Source organism: Pristis pectinata, chromosome 38 (genome assembly GCF_009764475.1).
Source record: "Pristis pectinata isolate sPriPec2 chromosome 38, sPriPec2.1.pri, whole genome shotgun sequence".
Taxonomy (NCBI): Eukaryota; Metazoa; Chordata; class Chondrichthyes; order Rhinopristiformes; family Pristidae; genus Pristis; species Pristis pectinata.
Genome location: NC_067441.1, coordinates 9826892 through 9847046, shown reverse-complemented (window position 1 = coordinate 9847046; position 20155 = coordinate 9826892). Strand labels below are relative to the sequence as shown.

At 44.2% G+C, this 20155-nt stretch overlaps 1 protein-coding gene across 5 annotated transcripts in view; it reads left to right on the top strand.

The window, feature by feature from the left end:
• Positions 1 to 20155, top strand: part of LOC127587059 (pyruvate carboxylase, mitochondrial) — an 859607-nt gene that overhangs the window by 120371 nt on the left and 719081 nt on the right. For all 5 annotated transcript variants that reach the window (XM_052045231.1, XM_052045229.1, XM_052045232.1 and 2 more), the window contains one exon: positions 17602 to 17720. In XM_052045231.1, coding sequence (XP_051901191.1) covers positions 17602 to 17720 — 119 coding nt within the window. The remainder of the gene's footprint in view (positions 1 to 17601; positions 17721 to 20155) is intronic.

Here is a 20155-nt window from a genome sequence, read left to right as displayed (position 1 = left end):
TTATACCTTCCTTCAATCACCTTAAAATTATGTCCCTTCATGTTTGTGTTGGTCATTTTTACAACAGTAGCTTCCATTATGTAGCTCCTTTATATAGTAAACAAGTCGGTTCACAGGAGTGTAAACAAATAAAATTTGTTGGCACTGACCCACAGAAGGACACAATGGGGCATTTGACCAAAAACATGAATGGATCTTAAGCAGCTGTTTCAAGGCAGAAAGGGAGGCAACAAGAGGGACAGTTTTAGGATGGGAATGATGGGGCAACTAAACGCAGGGTGAACAAGACCGTGAGAAGTGCAGCTATCTCAGAGCTGTGGGGGTGTGCGGTTACAGAGAATGGGAGAGGACCAAGTAATGAGGGACTTGAAAACAAGTGTGAGAATTTAAAGGTCAAGCTGCTGCTTAGCCGGTAACCAGTGAGGCTCAGTGAATGGAGGCGATAAAGTATGAGCAAGACTTGGAGCTAGTTAGGAACACAGATGGTCTTCAGTCTACAGAGAGTAGAACGAGGGAAGCTTGTCCAGAAGGTATTGTGTTAAACAAATCACAGAGATAAAGGCATGGTTGAATGTGCCAACAGTACGAGTTGAGGCAGGGATAGAATCTGACTATTTCATGGAGATGGGACCAGCCATTCTTAGCGACACTTGGATTGAGTTCCAAAACCCAACATGTTGGTCATAAGCAACACCAAGTCTTGTTCAGTTTCAGACAGTTGTCAGGGGGAGTGGAAGAAAGTGGAAATGGGACCAAAGTGAAATCATTGACATTCCTGAATGTGCAATGGCAAAATATGATTGGTTAGATATGTTCCCTTATTATTTCAAGGTCACTGAGTACAGCTCCTCACAGTGTGTCAGCAGACTGGGTTTACTCCATAATCTGTGTGAATTAATTCAAAGCTGCTGTTTGATTTAAATTAGCTGCTGCTCTGAATGACTTAGTTTGTAGAGAAAACATTTGTACTAATCCACTTTGATGCAGTTTGTTTCAGCCAATGTTAATCAGGCCTGCAGTGACATGGGTGAGTGTCGATCCAGCAGTGTGCATTCTGAGCCACAGAGAGCCTGGTCACAAATAGGACTGACAGGCACAGCTCACTTTCACTGAGTCAGAGCATGGAAACAGCGTGTCCATGCTGACCAGTGGGCATCCCTTTGTATTAATCCCATCTTCCAACACGGCCTGTTGCCTTCTATTGCCGAGGCACTTCAAGTGTTCATCGACAGACTTAAACGCTGTCAGCGACTCTGCTTCCACCACTCCCTCAGGCAGTGTGTTCCAGGTCCTCACCGCTCTCTGGGTGAAGAAGCTCCCCCTCATATCCCTTCTTACCCTTACCCTGAATTCATGTCCTCTAGTTTTATTCATCTCTGACTGGGATTTCCATAGTGCAAGAAGCTTAAAAGGGGCAGATCTTCTTCAGTGCATTCAAGAGGGTTTCTTGAAACAGTATGTGGATAGTCCAACAAGAGGAAGGACAATACTGGACCTTGTTTTGGGAAATGAGCCTGGCCAGACGACTGGCCTTTCAGTGGGAGAGCATTTTGGGAACAATGATGACAACTCCTTTTAAGGTAGTTAATAAGGATACGTCTGGACCTTGCGGGAAAGTGGTGAGCTGGGGGAGGGCAGATTACGACGTTATTAGACAGGAGCTAGGGGGGGAGGGAGTTAATCGGGAGCAGCTGTTATCGGGCATTGCCACTTCAGACACGTGGCGGGTGTTTTAGGATCAACTGATCAGAGCTCATGTCCCAGTAAGGAGGAGGGACAGGGATGGCAAGGTAAGGGAACCTTGGATGATGAGAGAGGTGGTGAATTTAGTCAAGAAGAAAAAGAAAGCATCTGTAAGGTTTAGAAAGCTAAAATTAGACTTGGCCCTTGAGGAATATAAAGATAGCAGGAAAATGCTCTGGCACGGGATAAGGAAGGCCAAATGGGGTCACGAAATATCCTTGGCAAGTGGGATTAAAAAGAATCCCAAGGCATTCTATACATAGATCAAGAGCAAGAGGATAACTAGGAAGAGGGTAGGATCACTCAAGGATAAAGGAGGGAATTTATGCTTGGAGTCAGAGGATGTGGGGGAGGTACTAAATTAGTACTTTGCATTGGTGTTCACCAGGGAGAAGGATCAGTGTGGGGCATGCTAACAGGCATTGTGAGATCAAGGAGGAGGTGTTGCTGAGTCTTTTGAAGAACATTAAGGTGGATAAGTCCCTGGGGTCTTATTGCATAATATCCTAATTAATTGAAAGAGGCAAGAGAGGCGATGGCTGGGGCCTTGACAAAGATCTTTGTATCCTCACTAGCAACTGGCGAGGTCCTGGAGGACTGGAGTGTAGCCAGTGTTGTTCCTTTGTTCAAGAGGAGAAATGTGGATAATCCAGGAAATTATAGGCTAGTATAGACAGTATAGAGGGCTGTCAAAGGATATAGCAGGATGTACTGGAGATCAGTTACAGGTATGGGCGGAGAAATGGCAGATGGAGTTTAATCCGAGCAAATGCGAGGTGTTGCACTTTGGGAGGTCAAATGTAAGGGGAAAGTAGACTTAATGACAGGGTGTACAGAGGTATCTTGTGGTGTAAGTTCATAGGTCCCTGAAAGTGGCCACGCAAGTAGATAGGGTGGTAAAGAAGGCATATCAGTCTTGTCTTCAGTGGTCAGGGCACTGAGTATAAGGAAGTCATGTTGCAACTGTATAAAACATTGGTTAGGCTGCACTTGGAGCATTGTGTGCAATTCCGGTTGCCCCATTACAGGAAGGATGTGAAGGCTTTGAAGAGAGGGTGCAGAAGTTTACCAGGATGCTGCCTGGATTAGAGGGTACGAGCTATAAGGACAATCTTGAGTTGTTGGACAAACTTGTAGCATCGGAGGCTGAGGGGAGATCTGATAGAAGTTTATAAAAGAGGCATAGATAGGGTAGACAGCCAATATTTTTTTTCTCAAGGTAGAAATGCCAAATACCAGAGGGCATGCATTTACGGTGAGAGGAGGAAAGGTCAAAGGAAATGTGTATGGGAAGTTTTTTTCCACACAGAGTGGTGGGTGCCTGGAACGGGCTGCCAGGGGTGGTTGTGGAAGCAGATACAATAGAGGCTGTTCGATAGACATATGAATATGCAGGGAATGGAGGGACATGGATCATGTGCAGGCAGAAGAGATTTAATTCAGCATCGTGTTAGCTGCAGACATGGTGGGCCGCAGGGCCTGTTCCTGTGCTGTACTGTTCTGTCTTCTATGTATGTTCTATGTTTCTTGCAGTCGACCCTTCATAATCTTACATGCCTCAATCACGTCCCCTCTTAATCTCCTCCACTCCAGCTTCTCCAGTCTCTCCACCTCAGGCACATCCTGGTGAATCTCCTCTGCACCCTCTCCAGCACTATCACATCCTTCCTACAGTGTGGTGACCAGAACTGCATGCAGTACTCCAGTTGAGGTTTGCCCAACATTTTATAAAGTAACCTCCCTGCTCTTGTATTCAATGCCCCGTCTAATGAAGGCCAGTGTCCCATGTGCCTTGCTAACCATATTATCTACCTGCCTTTCCCACACTTCCCTGCTCACTCATCCTGCCCGACAACGTCCCTCGACTGCCCGACCTCGCCCCGCCACCTCACTGCTTTGCAGCCTCATCCACAACTCCCACCCACTGACCCCTCACTGGCCTACACCCTGCAGCTGCCAGTCCCCTATTTCCACTCACCACTGCAATCCCATGCTTTTGCTGTTCCACACTCCTACTGCCCCTGCACATAGACGCCTCCCAAACTGCTCCAGCACCCCTCACTACCTTCCACCCTCCACTGAACCCACATGTTACCCACTGCCCCACACCTCCCCCAGCACTCACCTACACCGTCCTGGCTCCCCACCTTCACAACACTACTCTCACTGCAACACCCTCATGGTTCTGCACCCATTGCAACCTCACAATGGAATAGCTGCAGAGTAATCACAATGCTGCCTCTCTCCCACCACTGCCCACGGCGTTGGGTTTGAGCCAGATCACTGTGCTGACTACATTCCTTGTTCTGTGACTCAGAGATCATGGCTTAAATTCATTTACCTGCCCATTAAAGTCCTGGCTTGCAAATACCTTTCCATCTCAAAATTAAAACTATGAATTGAGTTAGTTAGCTTCTACTTTTCTGGGAAAGCTTTCCACTTTTCTATCAACTGTGTGTGTTTCCGAGTTTCTCTCCTGAAAGGCCTGGCTCTGATTTTGTTTTGTTGCCTTATCCCAGATTTACCTAGCAGCAGGAAAAGCATTCTCCCATCAATTCTTGTCATATTCTGAAAATCCCCCTTAGGCTTCTGTACTGCAGACAATATGAGCCTCAATGATGTAATGTTTTCTCCTAATCTAATCCCCGGAGCCACAGTAATTTTCTGGATAATCTGTACTGCACGCCTTCCAAAGCCAGTAGATCCTTGTTAAGGTGCACAGTATGTCAGATATACCATAAGCAGAGCTTTGAAAAGCTGCAGACAAACTTTCTTTATATTCTAACAATACTGAGTGAGTCAAAATCTGGTTCAGATTGTAAACTACATCATTCCATAGTGGCTAAAATAGGATGATGGCATTAATAAGTTGCTCAACACAATTCGTACAACAGCGATTAAGAAACTATAAATCACTTGGGCATAAGAACATTCGTCCTCTTGAGCTTGCATTATCCTGGTTCCATAACTCTCTCGATTTGCCTAAAGATCTCTCTATTCCAGTGCCAGCACTCTCAGCTGGGTCATGTGCACAGTCTTCTGATTGGGGCAGTTGTACTCAGCTGAATTTAGATGTCTTTTTTCATCATCTGTAGTCGGAAGGCAAGCAAGGTTTGACTGTCCGAGTCTTGTTGCTGAAGCTGGTGATGGGTCTCTTTGCACACTTGATGAAGGTCCTCACAAGGGATTGTTAGCAAATATGAATGCTCATGGAATTAAAGGTATCCTTTTGACTTGATGAAAAACAAGATGATGCTGGAGGAACTCAGCAGGCCAGGCAGCATCCGTGGAGAAAGACAGTCAACGTTTCGGGTCAGGACACTTCTTCAGGAAAAGGGGAAGGGGAAGCCCAATGTATAGGAGGGAAAAGCAGAGCAGTGATAGTGGACAAAAGAGGGGACAAAACAGTGGACAAAAGAGGGGAGGTGGGGTGGGCACAAGGTGGTGATAGGTAGATGCAGGTAAGCGATAGTGATGGGCAGGTGCGGGGGAGGAGGGGAGAGCAGGTTCACCGGGGGATGGGTCAGAGGTAAGGAGAGAAAGGAGAAAAAGGTAGAAAAAAAGAGGCTCGGAAAGGGAAGAAGAGAAGAAGCATGGTGGGGGTTACCTAAAGTGGGAGAATTCAATGTTCATGCCGTTAGGCTGCGAGGATCCAAGGCAGAAAATGAGGTGCTGTTCCTGCAGTTTGCGCTTGGAATTCTCCTGGCAGTGGAGGAGGCCGAGGGCTGACATATCAGTGATGGTGTGGGAGGGGGAGTTGAAGTGACTGGTAATGGGGAGATGCAGATTGTGGTTACGGACAGAGCGCAGACATTCTGCGAAATGGTCACATAGTCTGCGTTTGTTCTCACGAATGTAGAGGAGGCCACACTTGGAGCACCGAATGCAGTCGATGATATTAACGGAGGTGCAGGTGGATCTCTGTCTCACCTGAAAGGACTGTTTGGTCCCTGGATGGAGGTGGTGTAGGGGTAGGTGTTGCACCTATGGCGGGGGCAGTGGAAAGTTCCCGGGGTGGGAGCAGGATGGGTGGGGGGGGGGTAATAGTGAACTAGGGAGTCATGGAGAGCGCGGTCCCTGTGAAAGGCAGAAAGGGGTGGGGACGGGAAGATATGCTTAGTGGTGGGGTCCCGTTGGAGATGGCGGAATTGGCGTAGACTGATGTGTTGGATACGTAGGCTGGTGGGATGAAATGTGAGGACAAGGGGGACCCTATCCCCCTTGGGTCTGGGAGGTGTGGAGGTGAGAGCGGAGGTGCGGGAAATGCAGAGATACGGGTGTGAGCACTCTTGACCACAGTTGGGGGGAAGCTGAGTTCCTCCAGCATCATCGTGTTTTTTATCTGGATTCCAGCATCTGTAGTCTTTTGTTGAATTGGAAGTTGATTGGGACGTAGGAGATAAATTGTGTGGATACTTTCCAGGGATATTTATTACTGAGTTTTTTATTGTCACCACCAGATCAACCAGTAAGTTGGGGGTGCACCCAGGGGAAACCCATGGTGTCACAGAGAGAACACTGTCCCTGTTGTTCATTCTTCACCAAGACTTTGCCTGAAAAATGTTCACTCTTTCATATCTTTAGCCATTCCTCGTAACCTGATGCACCTTTCAGAAAACTCCTGATGCACCATCTTGACTTGAAACATTGACCATCCCTGACCCACTGAGTTCCTCCAGCAGATAGTTTGTTGTTCCAGATTCCTGCATCTGCAGTCTCCTGTGTCTCAAAAAACTCCAACCACTTCCCTGCCATGTTTTCTGAATTTGTAAATGGGTATCATTTATTGTCACGTTCTTTCCAAATTTAACACAGAAAAACTTTGCGTTTAAGATGTATCTAGATGAGCACTTGACTCGCCCAGGCATAGAAGACCAAGTACGGGGAGATGGGATTACTATGATTGGGTGCCCAGTGGTTGGAGTGGACGAGTTGGGCCAAATGGCCTTCTTCCATGATGTACAATTCTATGACTGTAACATGCAAACTCCACACAGACAGCACCAGAAGTCAGGATTGAACCCAAGCTCTTCCAGCAGTGCCACTGTGCTGTCCTCACTAAACAGAACTACCTCAGAAACTTTCAGTTAAAGTTCTCTACAGCTGTCCACTGAAGACTTGAGTTATTTTAGCTGTGAGGAACTTGCAGCAACACCAAAGAATTAAAAAAAGCAGTTGCAATAATCTCTTTGCTTCCAAAATAGATCTGCGTTATTAATGTTATAGATCATAGGCTCTTCCTCAGTGTTGATAAGAAGTCTTCAAGCTGAAATGTTAGCTCTGTTTCCCTCTCCATAGAACCATAGAACAATACAGCACAATACAGGCCCTTCGGCCCACCATGTTGTGCCGACCTTCAAACCTCACCTAAGACTATCTAACCCCTTCCTCCCACATATCCCTCTATCTTAAATTCCTCCATATGCTTATCTAACAATCTCTTGAACTTGACCAACACATCAGCCTCCACCACCACCCCAGGCAGTGCATTCCATGCACCAACCACTCTCTGGGTGAAAAACCTCCCTCTGACATCTCCCTTGAACTTCCCACCCATTACATTAAAGCCATGCCCTCTCGTATTGAGCATTGGTGCCCTGGGAAAGAGGTGATGGCTGTCCACTCTATCTATTCCTCTTAATATCATGTCTCCCCTCATCCTCCTTCTCTGAGTAAAGCCCCAGCTCCTTTAGTCTCTCCTCATAATCCATACTCTCTAATCCAGGCAGCATCCTGGTAAATCTCCTCTGCACCCTTTCCAATGCCTCCACATCCTTCCTATAATGAGGCGACCAGAACTGGACACAGTACTCTAAGTGTAGTCTAACCAGAGTTTTGTAAAGCTGCATCATTACTTCGCGGCTCTTAAACTCGATCCCCTGACTTATGAAAGCTAACATCCCATAAGCTTTCTTAACGACCCTATCCACCTGTGAGGCAACTTTCAGTGATCTGTGGATATAAACCCCCAGATCCCTCTGCTCCTCCACACTGCCCAGAATCCTGCTGTTTACCTTGTACTCTGCCTTGGAGTTTGTCCTTCCAAAGTGTACCACCTCACATTTCTCTGGATTGAACTCCATCTGCCACTTGTCAGCCCAGCTCTTCATCCTATCAATATCCCTCTGTAAGCTTCGACAGCCCTCCACACTATCCACAACATCACCGATCTTTGTGTCATCTGCAAACTTGCTAACCCACCCTTCCACCCCCTCATCTAAGTCATTAATAAATATCACAAAAAGTAGAGGTCCCAGAACTGATCCCTGTGGGACACCACTAGTCACAGACCTCCAATCTGAATGAACTCCCTCCACCACAACCCTCTGCTTTCTACAGGCAAGCCAATTCTGAATCCACACGGCCAAGCATCCCTGGATCCCATACCCTCTGACCTTCTGAAGAAGCCTATCATGCGGAACCTTGTCAAATGCCTTACTAAAATCCATGTAGGCCACATCTACTGCACTACCCTCATCAATCTTCCTGGTCACCTCTTCAAAGAACCCTATCAGGCTTGTGAGGCAAGATCTTCCCTTCACGAAGTCATGCTGGCTGTCCCTAATCAGTCCATGATTCTCTAAATGCTCATAGATCCTATCCCTTAGAATCCTTTCTAACAGCTTACCCACCACAGACATAAGGCTCACTTGTCTGTAATTCCCTGGACTATCCCTACTACCTTTTTTGAATAAGGGGTCAACATTCGCCACCCTCCAATCCTCCAGTAATATCCCCGTGGACAACGAGGACTCAAAGATCCTAGCCAGTATCCTCCACAGATATTGCCAGACCTGCTGAGTGTTCCCGGCATTTTGTGTTTGTACTTTCCCAGCTTTTTTAGTTTTTTTGACTTTTACCCATTGTTGAAATATGTGGACAGTTGAACAACTAACCAAAGAGGATGTCCCCCTCATCCTCAACAATGGTCGGGCCCAGCAAGTGAATGCAAAGACAAGTTTGAAGCAATCTCAGCAATGTTCAGCCAGAAGTGTTGAATGGATGCCCCATCTTGGCTTTGTCCTGAGATCCCCACCATCACCAACGTCAGTTTGATTTACTTCACAAGGTACCAAGAAACAGGTTGTAGTTGTAGAGTCATTCAGCACAGGAACAAGCCCTTTGGCCCAGCAAATCTACGATGACCATCAAGTACCCGTCTGTACTAGTCCCCTTCACCAGCACTTGATCTGTAGCCTATCATTCCTTAGTGAGTCAAGTGCTTTCCCAGATGCTTCTTAAATGTTATGAGAGTCTCTGCCTTCACCACCCCCTCAGGCAGTGCGTTCCAGATTCCAACCCCGCTCTGGGTGAAAAAATTCTTCCTCAGATCCCCTCTAATTCTCACCTTAAACCTATGCCCTGAGTTCTTAAATACCTCTGCAATGGGGAAAAGTTTCTTACAATCTGTTCTATCTATGCCTCTCATAATTCTGTACACCTCTCTCAGGTCCCCCAGAGCCTCCTCTGTTCCAAGTAAACCAAACCCAACCTATCCTGTCTCTCCTCAGGACTGAAACCGTCTATCCCATGCCCTGGGTTTAGGTGAATGCTGGAATCTGGGACGGAGTAGGTAGGAACGTGGTGGGAATAAACTGGGATCAGTATAAGATGGTGGCTGATGGTCAGAACAGACTCAGTGGGCCGAAGGGCCTGTTACCATGCTGTCTTCTGAATCTTTTCTAACTTCATATTTGGGATAATTATTTTTCCAGGTTATGGCACATGTTTTTTCTGAGCTGGTTTAAAAGTAATTGGTGTTTGGGATTTTCCTCAGGGTGGAACCTGAGTTTATCGCAAAGCTCCACACATTTTCTCCTTTATCTGCCTGTGACCTGCTGCTCAAGCAGCTGATACCAAAGGGCTGCTGCACTGAGGATTAGCTCAGGCCCGATCCGAGGCAGGATTGCTGCAGGTTCACTTATTAAATTGTTCATTAAGATTATGCTTAAAAGGCTCTAATTGATTGACTTGAAGTAACTTAGATTTAATCACAGCACAAAACTGAATTCTATGTGGAATTTTATTTGAATTTAAGAATACTCATTTAAAAAAAGATTGCATTTTTATGTAATATCTAACCTCAAGGTATCCCATAATGCTTGCCACATCGAACAGACTTAGACTCAGGAAATGAAACCTGTCATCCCCACTTGGATTGGCTTGTGTGTGACTCCAATGGTATAGTGTTGTCAGAGCAACAGGTGAATGGGCAATGAATAAGGAGCCTGATGGAGAGTAACTAAATACTAAAGATGTCACATTACAACTGTACAAGTTGTTGGTGAGACTGCATTTGGAGTATTGTGTGCAGTTCTGGTCACCTAGCTATGGGACCAGAACTGTTATGGATGTCATTGAACTGGAAAGGGTGCAGAAATGATGTTACTGGGATTGGAGGGGTTGAGTTATCAGGACAGACTGGACAGGCTGGGACTGTTTTCCCTGGAGTGTAGGAGCCTGAGGGGTGACCTTATAGAGGCTTATAAAATCATGAGAGGCAGAGATAAGGTGAATGGTCACAGTCATTTTCCCAGGGTAGGGGAGTCTAAAACTAGAGGGCGTAAGTTTAAGAGAGAGGGGAAAGATTTAAAAGGGACCTGAGGGGTAACCTTCACACAGAGGGTGGTGGGTGTATGGAACGAGCTACCAGAGGAAGTGGTAGAGGCGGGTACAAGATTTCCCTCTTTACAATATTGCTATTGAATCATGAAAAAAAGTACAGAGTACATGCATCAAGAAAGAGAATAAAAATACTACTGAGTATGTTGTATTAAATCATACTTAGATTACAATACTCTAAATTAATAATCACGTATAGTAGTTAGTTAAAAAAGGAAGAAAAAATTGAAATATTTTATTATTAAAAAAAAATCTACTCCCACTACCAAAACCCGAAGCTGTTAAATGGAAAAAACAACAAGGGAAAACTTTTAAAAACGTAACCGTGTCAGTCAATATCTACATTTTAGTCCCCAAATCAGAGATTTTGAAAATAATTCAAAAAAGGTCCCCACAGGGTTTGAAAGTCTAGGTTAGGTTCAAAAACTGACCAGCGAATCTTCTCTAGATTCAAGTATGACGTAACATCCCGTAACCATTGAGCATGAGTAGGCGGAGTAACTTCCTTCCATTTAAGCATCACAGCCCTCCTGGCTATAAGAGAAATAAAAATCAGAAGCCTTCAAAGATATATCTTTTTCTCCTACAATCCCAAATAGTGCAAAGGATTAAGTTTAAAATTTATTTTGAAAAGTACAGAAAAAGTATGAAAGACCTCTGTCCAATATTTTTTTAAGACTCTGACACGTCCAAAACATGTGAATTAAGGAAGCCACTCTGTTATTGCATTTGTCACAGTAAGGAGATATGTCAGAATAAAAATGGGATAATTCATCTTTAGACAAGTGAACTCTATGGACCACTTTAAATTGAAGGAGAGAATGACGAGCACATAATGACGAAGTATTAACCAACTTGAAAATTTCATTCCAAGTTTCCTCAGAAACTGACATCTGCAAATCTTGTTCCCAAGCGTTTTTAATTTTATCTAGTGGCACCTTACTCATTCCTAGTAATCTGTCATAAATATTAGATATTGAGCCATCCTGGAAAGGTTCCAAATTAAAAATTACATCTAATAAATTCTTATCAGGACTCAAAGGAAAAGATTGTAATTGAGATCGAAGAAAATCTCTAATTTGTAAATATCTAAAAAAATTGAGTTTTTGGTAAATTATACTTGGTAGACAATTGTTCAAACGAAGAAAGGTTTCCTCCAACAAACACATCTTGAAAACAAGTAATACCTAATTTGTCCCACTCTTTAAAAACTACATCAGTCATAGAAGGTTTAAAAAAGTAATTAAAGAAAATGGGACTGGACAAAGAAAAACTCAATAAACCAAAATATTTTCTAAATTGTAACCAAATCCTCAAAACATGTTTAACTGCTAAATTATCTGTTAGTTTATTTAATGATATTGGAAGTGAAGAACCTAACAAAGAGATAATAGAAAATTTTTTAACAGAATTAATTTCTGAAGAGACCCATACTGGAGCAGCCTCTTGATTAATGTAATGTAACCAAAACATAAGATTTCGTATATTGACTGCCCAGTAATAAAATCTAAAATTAGGTAAGGCTAAACCTCCGTTCTTTTTAACCTTCTGAAGGTGAACTTTATTTAGTCTAAGGTGTTTATTATTCCATATATAGGAAGAAATAATTGACTCATGAGAGTCAAAGAAAGATTTGTACAAGATTCAAAAGACATTTAGCTAGGTTAATGGATAGAAAAGGTTTAGAGCGATAAGGGTCAAACACAAGCAAATGAGACTAGCTTAGTTAGGCAACTTAGCATGGACGAATTGGGTCGAAGGGCCTGTTCCTATGCTGTATGACACTATCACAGTATGACTGAGGCAAATTCTTCCTCAGAATGAGTTCTTGAAATCCAGGATGGTCATGCCACCCTGATCCAGGCAGCAGATAGCCTCCTCTCTGCCAGCATTTTGCCTGTTTTAAAGATGATGACAGGGACTTTATCAGATTTCAATCACAAGCTGTGATCTGAGGACATGCCCCTACATTTTACCAGAGGCTAATAAGAGCCCAGCAATGTTCCAGCTGATTCTTAGGCCCATCACATCCCCCCTCCATTAGTGGTGCTTTAGACATCCACAAGCCCCATTTAATCAAAAATATGTAGTTCTGCTTCTCTTCACTGTGTGGAGCTGAAGGCAAACTCTGGCATTCAGTTGTGCTGTGTCAAGGATGTGCTTTTTTTGCCACTGGGTGGGAGTGTACTCCAAAGAAACAAAACAAGATCTAAAATGTGAAACAACACAGAGTGGAGAGAAATGGTGGAGAAACGTGGCCGGCTTCAGGTGGAGATGGTTCATGAACAGAATCAGATGTAACAGTGAACATTAAGCATGGGAGGGGTTGTGGGGTGAGGACAAGAGTAAGGTATCAGAGTCCTTCATCCTCATCCTCATCACCATTGGCTCTTTATCCTTACCTCCATCCTCAGTATCACTTTTTACAGAGTTACAGAGTTATGCAGCATGGAAACAGGCCCTTTAGCCCAACTTGTCCATGCTGACCAAGTTGTCTACCTGAACTAGCTCCATTTGCCCACGTTTGGCTCATATCCCTCTAAACGTTTCCAATCCATGTACCTGTCCAAATGTTGTTATACCCCCAGGATTCTTTGTTCTGTGTCTGTGTGTGTGCATATGCATGCATCAGAGACGGTGCATATGACCCGTCCTGGGCCCAGCACATAGATGCAATCACGAGGAAGACGCACCAGTGTCTTTACTTTCATAGGAGGTCACGGAGTTTCAGCTTGTCACCAAACACTTTAACAAACTTCTACAATGTACTGTTGAAAATATCCTGACATGGTCTGGTACGGAAGTTCAAATGCACAGGAACATAAGAAACTGCAGAGAGTAGTGGCCTCTGCCCAATACATCATGGGCACATCCCTCCCCACCATCGATAGTATTGATAGGAGGCACTGCCTCAAGAAAGCAACATCCACCAACAAAGATCCTCACCATCTGGGCCATGCCATCTTCTTGCAGCTACCATTGGGCAGGAGGTACAGAAGCCTGAAGTCCCCACACCACCAGGTTCAGGAACAGCTACTTCCCTTCAACCGTTAAGTTCTTGAACCAACCAGCAAAACCGTAATCACTACAGTTTAGCGACACGATGACCACTTTGATCACTTTGCACTAAAATTAACTTTTGTTCTAATTGTGTTCTTTCTTGTATAAATTGTGTACAGTTTATCTCTAATTTATGTCTTTTTTGTGAATGCTGCTTATATGCTCTGTGCTTGTGGTGCTGCTGCAAGTAAGTTTTTCATTGCACCTGTGCGTATGACAATAAACTCAACTTTGACTTTGACTCTGCAGGGCCCTACCACTTACTGAGTATGTCCTGCCCTGGCTGAACCTATCAAAGTGCAACACCTCACGGTTGTCCAAGTTACATTCCATCTGCCAATCCTTGGCCCACGTTCCCAGTTGATCTGGATCCCATTGTAATCTTAGATATCCCTCTTCACTGTCCATGGTGTCATTCGCATCTTGTTCTAACTCTTGGTGGCACTGTTCACACCTTGCCTTCCACCTTGAGCAAGGCATTTGATGGTACCCTCACCACTCTGTCTTGTTCTCTGCCCACTCGCTGTCACTCTCGATCCTGTCCTCAGCTGCCCTCAACCTTGTCTTCAGAAAAAGCCTTTAAGATGTGAGTGTGTGTAGTCATTGAAAATGTTCTCCGGGTATGTACACTGAGGCCATTGGCAGACAGATCAACTGTGGAGCTACAGTCAGAAAACAAAAATCCTCAGATGTTGGAAAGCTGCAACAAAAGAAGAACATACTGCAGATACTGAGCATCTGAGGGGTTAACTGTTTCTCCCTTCACAGTTAGTTCAGTCCTGTCCTCACTTAATGTCCATTTCTTCAACTGTTGTCTGGGACAGGCATTTAAGAGAGAGCTTTGGCTTGTAACTTGGATATAGCAGGATTGTACTCCCTTGAATGTTGAGAAGCAGAAGCGGCTGATCGAAGTGTTTTGGGTGATGAAGGGCAGTTCTTTGAGAGGCAGTCCAGAACAAGGGGGCATGAGCTTTAAATCACAGGCAGACCCGTTCTTGGGGGGGTTGGGGCATGGATGGAGTGTCAGAGGGGAAGGGAAATCTAGAACTCTTCCCCCAACCTAGAAGTGTGGAGGCTTGAGGGTTCATTAAAAATCTCAGCACTGAAATTGTAGGGTAAGAATGCACTGGAGAAGGTGCAGAGAATATTGCGTGGGATGGAGTGTTTTAGTTACCTGGAGATGCTGGGTTTGTTTTCTTTGGATCGGAGGAGGCTGATAGAGGTGTATAAAATTCTGAGAAGGATAGATAGGATAGGTTGTACGAAAATGTTCCCTATGACAGAGGCATCTAAAACTAGAAGGCATTGGTTTAGGGGAAGGGGTAAGAGGTTTGATGGGGATCTGAGAAGTTTTTCGCCCAGAGGGTGGTTAGAACCCAGAATGCAGTGCCTGAGGGGCTGAAGAAGGCAGAGACTCTCACAACATTAAGAAGTATCTATCACTTGAATCACCAAGGCATAGAAACCTACAGAGTAAGTGTTGGTAAATGGATGGTTGGCATGGACATGGTGGGCTGAAGGGCCTGTTTCTGTGCTGTGTTTCTACGACTGAGAGTATTGAGGATAATGGCACTGAGACGGACAGAGGTACTTGAGGCTGAAAGATTCCTGTTTACTTGTACACCCTGCCCACAATCCCCCACCCTCCAGCATCCTGTGATAAAGGCTAGCACTTCTGCACCATGTTCTGAGGAGATGAATTGGTCCCTGTACAGTAGAAGGCAATATCTTTCCTCATGTACTTCTCAACAAAGTTCTTTAATATATAACTCTTAATTTTCACTTGGTTATTTAAAGGTCATGACGTTCACTGTAACGAGTATTCAATTCTAACACCCTGGTTCCACGGTGTAAATAAGGTTAAAGTGTAGGGCGAAATAAATTGGATCAGATAGTTCAGTGAGATGGAAAATAATCCTGGTCATGTCATAAGTGCCTTGAGGTGCATCGTGGTTGTTCCCTCTCTCTAACAGTTTTATTATTCATAATGTACAGTTTGGTAATTGAGGGATTCTTGCCTTTATTCTTTCTGTGTTCTCTAATTAGCTGTGTCAGCGATTGCTAAGTGGAATCACTTTTATGAGCACTCCAGGGCTTGCACAAAGTCCAAGCCAACACTCCTTGGGGCAATACTGAGGGCTTCTGCACTGTGAGAGGTGTTGTTTATGGAGGCCCGTTTCCCTCACGAGTGGAGCACAAGATTCCACGGCACAAATTCATAAAAGAGCAGGATGGATGTCACTGGAGAACCACCAGTATTTATCCTGCATTCAGCATTTCTAATCGGTCCTTATCACATTGCTGTTCCTGGGAGCTTGCTGCGTGCTATTTTTCCTACTTTACAGCAGTAACCAAATTTAGAGCACTTTGGGATGTCTTGAAAGGGAAGTGAAAGTTTCTTCGTGAGTACTTTAATTCCTCTGTTCCTCACTTTCACTAGACGCTTGGTTCCCTACTATTTCTGGCCTGTTCTTTGTTTCTCCCAACTGCAAGGTCAGGTATAAAATATTCATTTAGCATCTCTGCCATTTCCTTCTTCCCATTGTAACTTTCCCATGTGTGTGACCCAATTATACCCACTTGCTAATCTCTTTTTTGCATCCCTGTTAGAGCTCTGTTTTTACAATTCTTGTCGAGTTACTCCACCACTCTATTATGTCCCTCTCCTGTATATTGCAGTGTACAGATTAGAATGCCACTTCATCACAAACTGTACTGTACTGGATATTGTGAGATTGTGAACAATACTATATTAATGCAAGCTTTTCTTCTTAATTCCTGGAATTTAAAATTAATCTGATTAGCCTGTAAAGATTATACAATTAAAATCCACAGTCTAATGACCCATCAATTTTCTGTTGACAGACTCTTCATGTGATTACAGTTATCCACATTTAATGCCATCGTTCATATGTCCCAGCTCTGCAGAGGTCTCTGTAACTCTTCTGAACTGTCAGTGATGAAAGATGCACTGAACAAAGCTGTATGCAGGGTGTAGAAAGGCATCCTGTGGCTTGCACCAGCAGTGCCTGGGTGTTGTACAGTACTTTTGAAATTTAGTTCTTTTGGGAGATAGTGCAGTGCACAGGCTTTGCTATGTGTGAGGGTTCAGTGCAAGCAACTGTGGACAAACTTCCAGCTACTCAACTACTCAACCCTCCAATCCTTCCTCATCCAAATCTATCAGCGGAACCCCATTTTCTCTTTTCCCATTTATGCTTGTACAGATTCCTCTTTAATGTATCTATACCATTTGTCTCGGCCTCTCCCTGTGACAGTGAACCACTCTTACTACTCTTTAGCTGAAGAGATTTCTTCCAGATTCCCCAATGGATTTTTTTTGATGGTAGTTTTAAATTTGGCAAAAAACAACTGGGCAAACTGTCTGAAGATGTTTCATGAAAGCATCAATGATGAATGTTGAGATGGAGCTCAAGAGACACAAGGTGCTGAAAGGCAGGTCAAACACTAATCTTCAACGCACTGACACAGCAAGTAGAGCCACTGCCTCACAGCTCCGGCGACCTGGGTTCGATCTCAACCTCTGGAGCTGTCTGCATGTGGAGTTTGCACATTCTCCCTGTGGGTTTCCCCCAGGTTCTCCTGTTTCCTCCTACATCCCAAAAATGTGTGAGTTGATAGGTTAATTGGCCGCTGTAAATTGCTGTGAGTGTGTAGGTGAGGGGTAGAATCTGGGGGGAGTTGATGGGAATGTGGGGAGAAATAAATGGGTTAGGGTAGGATTAGTGTTAAGAGTGGGTGCTTGATGGTCAGTGCAGACTCAAAGGGCTTGTTTCTGTGTTGTATTTCTCAATGACTAATAAGGCAGGGAGGTAGACATGCCTGGGATAAAAATTCCTTCCCTTTGGGCCTGGGCAGTTGAAGGCACAGCCAATAACAGTGGGGCAAAAGAAGCAGGGGACAAGCAAAAAAGAATTGGGGGAAATGAGAAATGTTGGAGGTTGGATTCCTAGGTTGGGTGAGGTCACAAGGGAAATAGAATATATGCGCAGGAAATTTGAAAGGGACCAGCCAGCGAGCAGAAGTTATTTGTGATCAGGTCTTGGGCTGAGAGGAGGGATCTTGATGTTTTCATTGGGTTTGTGAGGGTGCGCAGATTAACTCCCATGTGTGTAACTGCAGTAAAATTCATTCTTTTTGTTTCCCCATATCCAGGTGGGCTACGAAAATGCCGGCACCGTGGAATTTCTCATCGATAAGCATGGCAAGCACTTTTTCATCGAGGTCAACTCCAGGCTTCAAGTCGAGCACACTGTTACTGAAGAAATTACTGAGTAAGTGGTTCATCGCTAATTAATGATAATGGCTAACTCTGCAAGCATTTTAGGTGGAGTTAATGAGGTGATTGTATCGCCATGAGCCACTTGAGGAAATAGATTCTGTGATCACAGTGCAGCAACATGAACGCAATCAACTACAGCTCATTTCTCCTGGGAGAGCCCTATATGTAACACTGCTGCTCAGGCATTTTGTTTTTCCTTTGCATATGTCTTTTTTTTTAAGAATTGAATGTTTGCTAGCAGGCAAAATGAAAGAACAGAATCAGGAATTTATTTTCCTGTTTAGGTGCTAAACATTTAATTATATACTGTGATTTCTTTTCCCTCTTCCATTGTCTGGTAAATGAACACAGCCACACTGTTCCATTGGCGATAAATGGAGCTGTCTGCTTGATAGCTATGTGTGTTTGCTTGTTCTGACTTATTAAGCAGCTTGTACAAATTTGCAAATTAGTCTGTATGTCAGGAAATGTGTTAATTTTTGCAACCAATGAATCACTCGCCTTGAAAAGTTTACCAAGCCAGTTTGAGCAGCGTTTTTGCCATTTCTTCTAAGTGGGGCTGTGGTAACACGGGCAGATCAGAGAAGCAGGAATTGGTCTCCAAGAAGGTTATGTGGACATTTAATGGATGCTCTTGAAATTATTGTCGAGTAAGTGAGGAACTCCTTCCTATTGCACAGGAGACAATAAACAGAGAATCCTTCCAAAGTAATTGGCAAAAGGACTCAAGGCAACAGAAGGAATTTTTATGCAGTGTTGTGAATGTGTTGTCTGAAAGAGAAACACATTCAATGGTAAACTTTGAAAAAACAATCACAACAAAAGAACCCTTCTCATCAGTTCTCCAGTTTTTTTGTCAACTACATTGAACCTGTGTTCTTTGGCAGGACCCTTAACAGAGGGATTGGGGTCCAAGCCCATAGCTCCCTGAAAGTGGCAACACAAGTAGATTGAATGGGAAAGAAGGCGTACGGCACGCCTTCATCGGTCGGGGCATTGAGTATAAGAGTCAGGAAGTCATGTATAAAACTTTGGTCAGGCCACATTTGGAGAATTGTGTGCAGTTCTGGTTACCCCATTACAGGAAGGGTGTGGAGATTTTGGAAAAGGTACAAAGTGATTTACCTTGATGCTGCACGGATTAGAGGGTATGAGCTATAATGAGAGGTTGGACAAACTTGGATTGTTTTCTCTCAAATGTCAGAGGTTCAGAGAAGACCTGATAGAAGTTTATAAAATTATGAGAGGTATAGATGGGGTAGACAGTCAAAGTCTTTTTCCCAGGGTAGAAATGTCAAATACTAGAGGACATAACTTTAGGGTGAGAGGGGGAAAGGTTAAAGGCAATGTGTGAGGCAAGAGAGTGGTGGGTGCCCAGAATGTGCTGCCAGGGGTGATGGTGGAAGCAGATACGATAGTGGCATTTAAGAGGCTTTTAGATAGGTACATGAATATGCAGAGAATGGAGGGATATGGATCACGTGCAGGCTGAAGGGATTAGTTTAATTTGGCATCATTGTCGGCACAGACATTGTGGGCCGAAGGGCCTGTTCCTGTGTTGTACTGTTCTATGTTCCATGTTCTGCTTTTGGCCTCAAATCCATCTATTGTTTGCTTATTAGATTACACCCAGATTTCCTGGAATGGGTTTAAATTTCCACAGTTTAGCACCGGGATGTCAGAAGCTGCCCTCTGCCTCCTGTGGAATAATTTCAACTACTCTGGCTTGAAATTAGCCACTTAACTCAGGGTGAACGTGCACTTGGATTCAGGTGGCTGGTGCAAGGCTGGGAACTGAAGCCGGGGAGTTGGATAGAGATGTTCCCGAAAGCTGCAGCTGGGAGGGCCAAATCACGCTGACCACCAGCTCTCAGCTGTCAGGACTTCTTAGGTTGCCAAGCCTGTGGGCCAGTTGCAGAATTCTTGGAGGTGCTGGAAATAGGTGCATCTCCCTGTCCGTTCTGTTGGTGGACTGATGCCCAACAGCAGAGCAGTGATTTGCTGAGGACAGGGTCTGAATGCACTTGGCATTTGGACTCTGCTAAGGCACAGTGTGGCTTGGCACAGTGTTTCAGCAGTTTGCATTGACTACGATGAGTGGATTTTAGTGAGAAATAATTGACTTAATTCTAAATATTCATTTGTTGGGTTTTGCTGTTAGATTCTATTACGCTTTTGTTTCTTAACCATATGCTTTCACTTCCAGTGGTAAGCAAAAAGTGAGGAGTTGCACACCAGTGGTAACTATGTGTGCAAGGTAACCTTGCAAGGTTAACTAGGTAACCAAGAACTGGTTAACTGAAGTTACTGTCAGATGACTCAGAATATGTGGTACCTGAGAAACCGTGGGTTCTGCTAAAACGCAGTGTGTACAGTGCCCAATGAATGCAGTATCTGTGGTCTAGAGGAGTAAGGGACTTTGGCGAT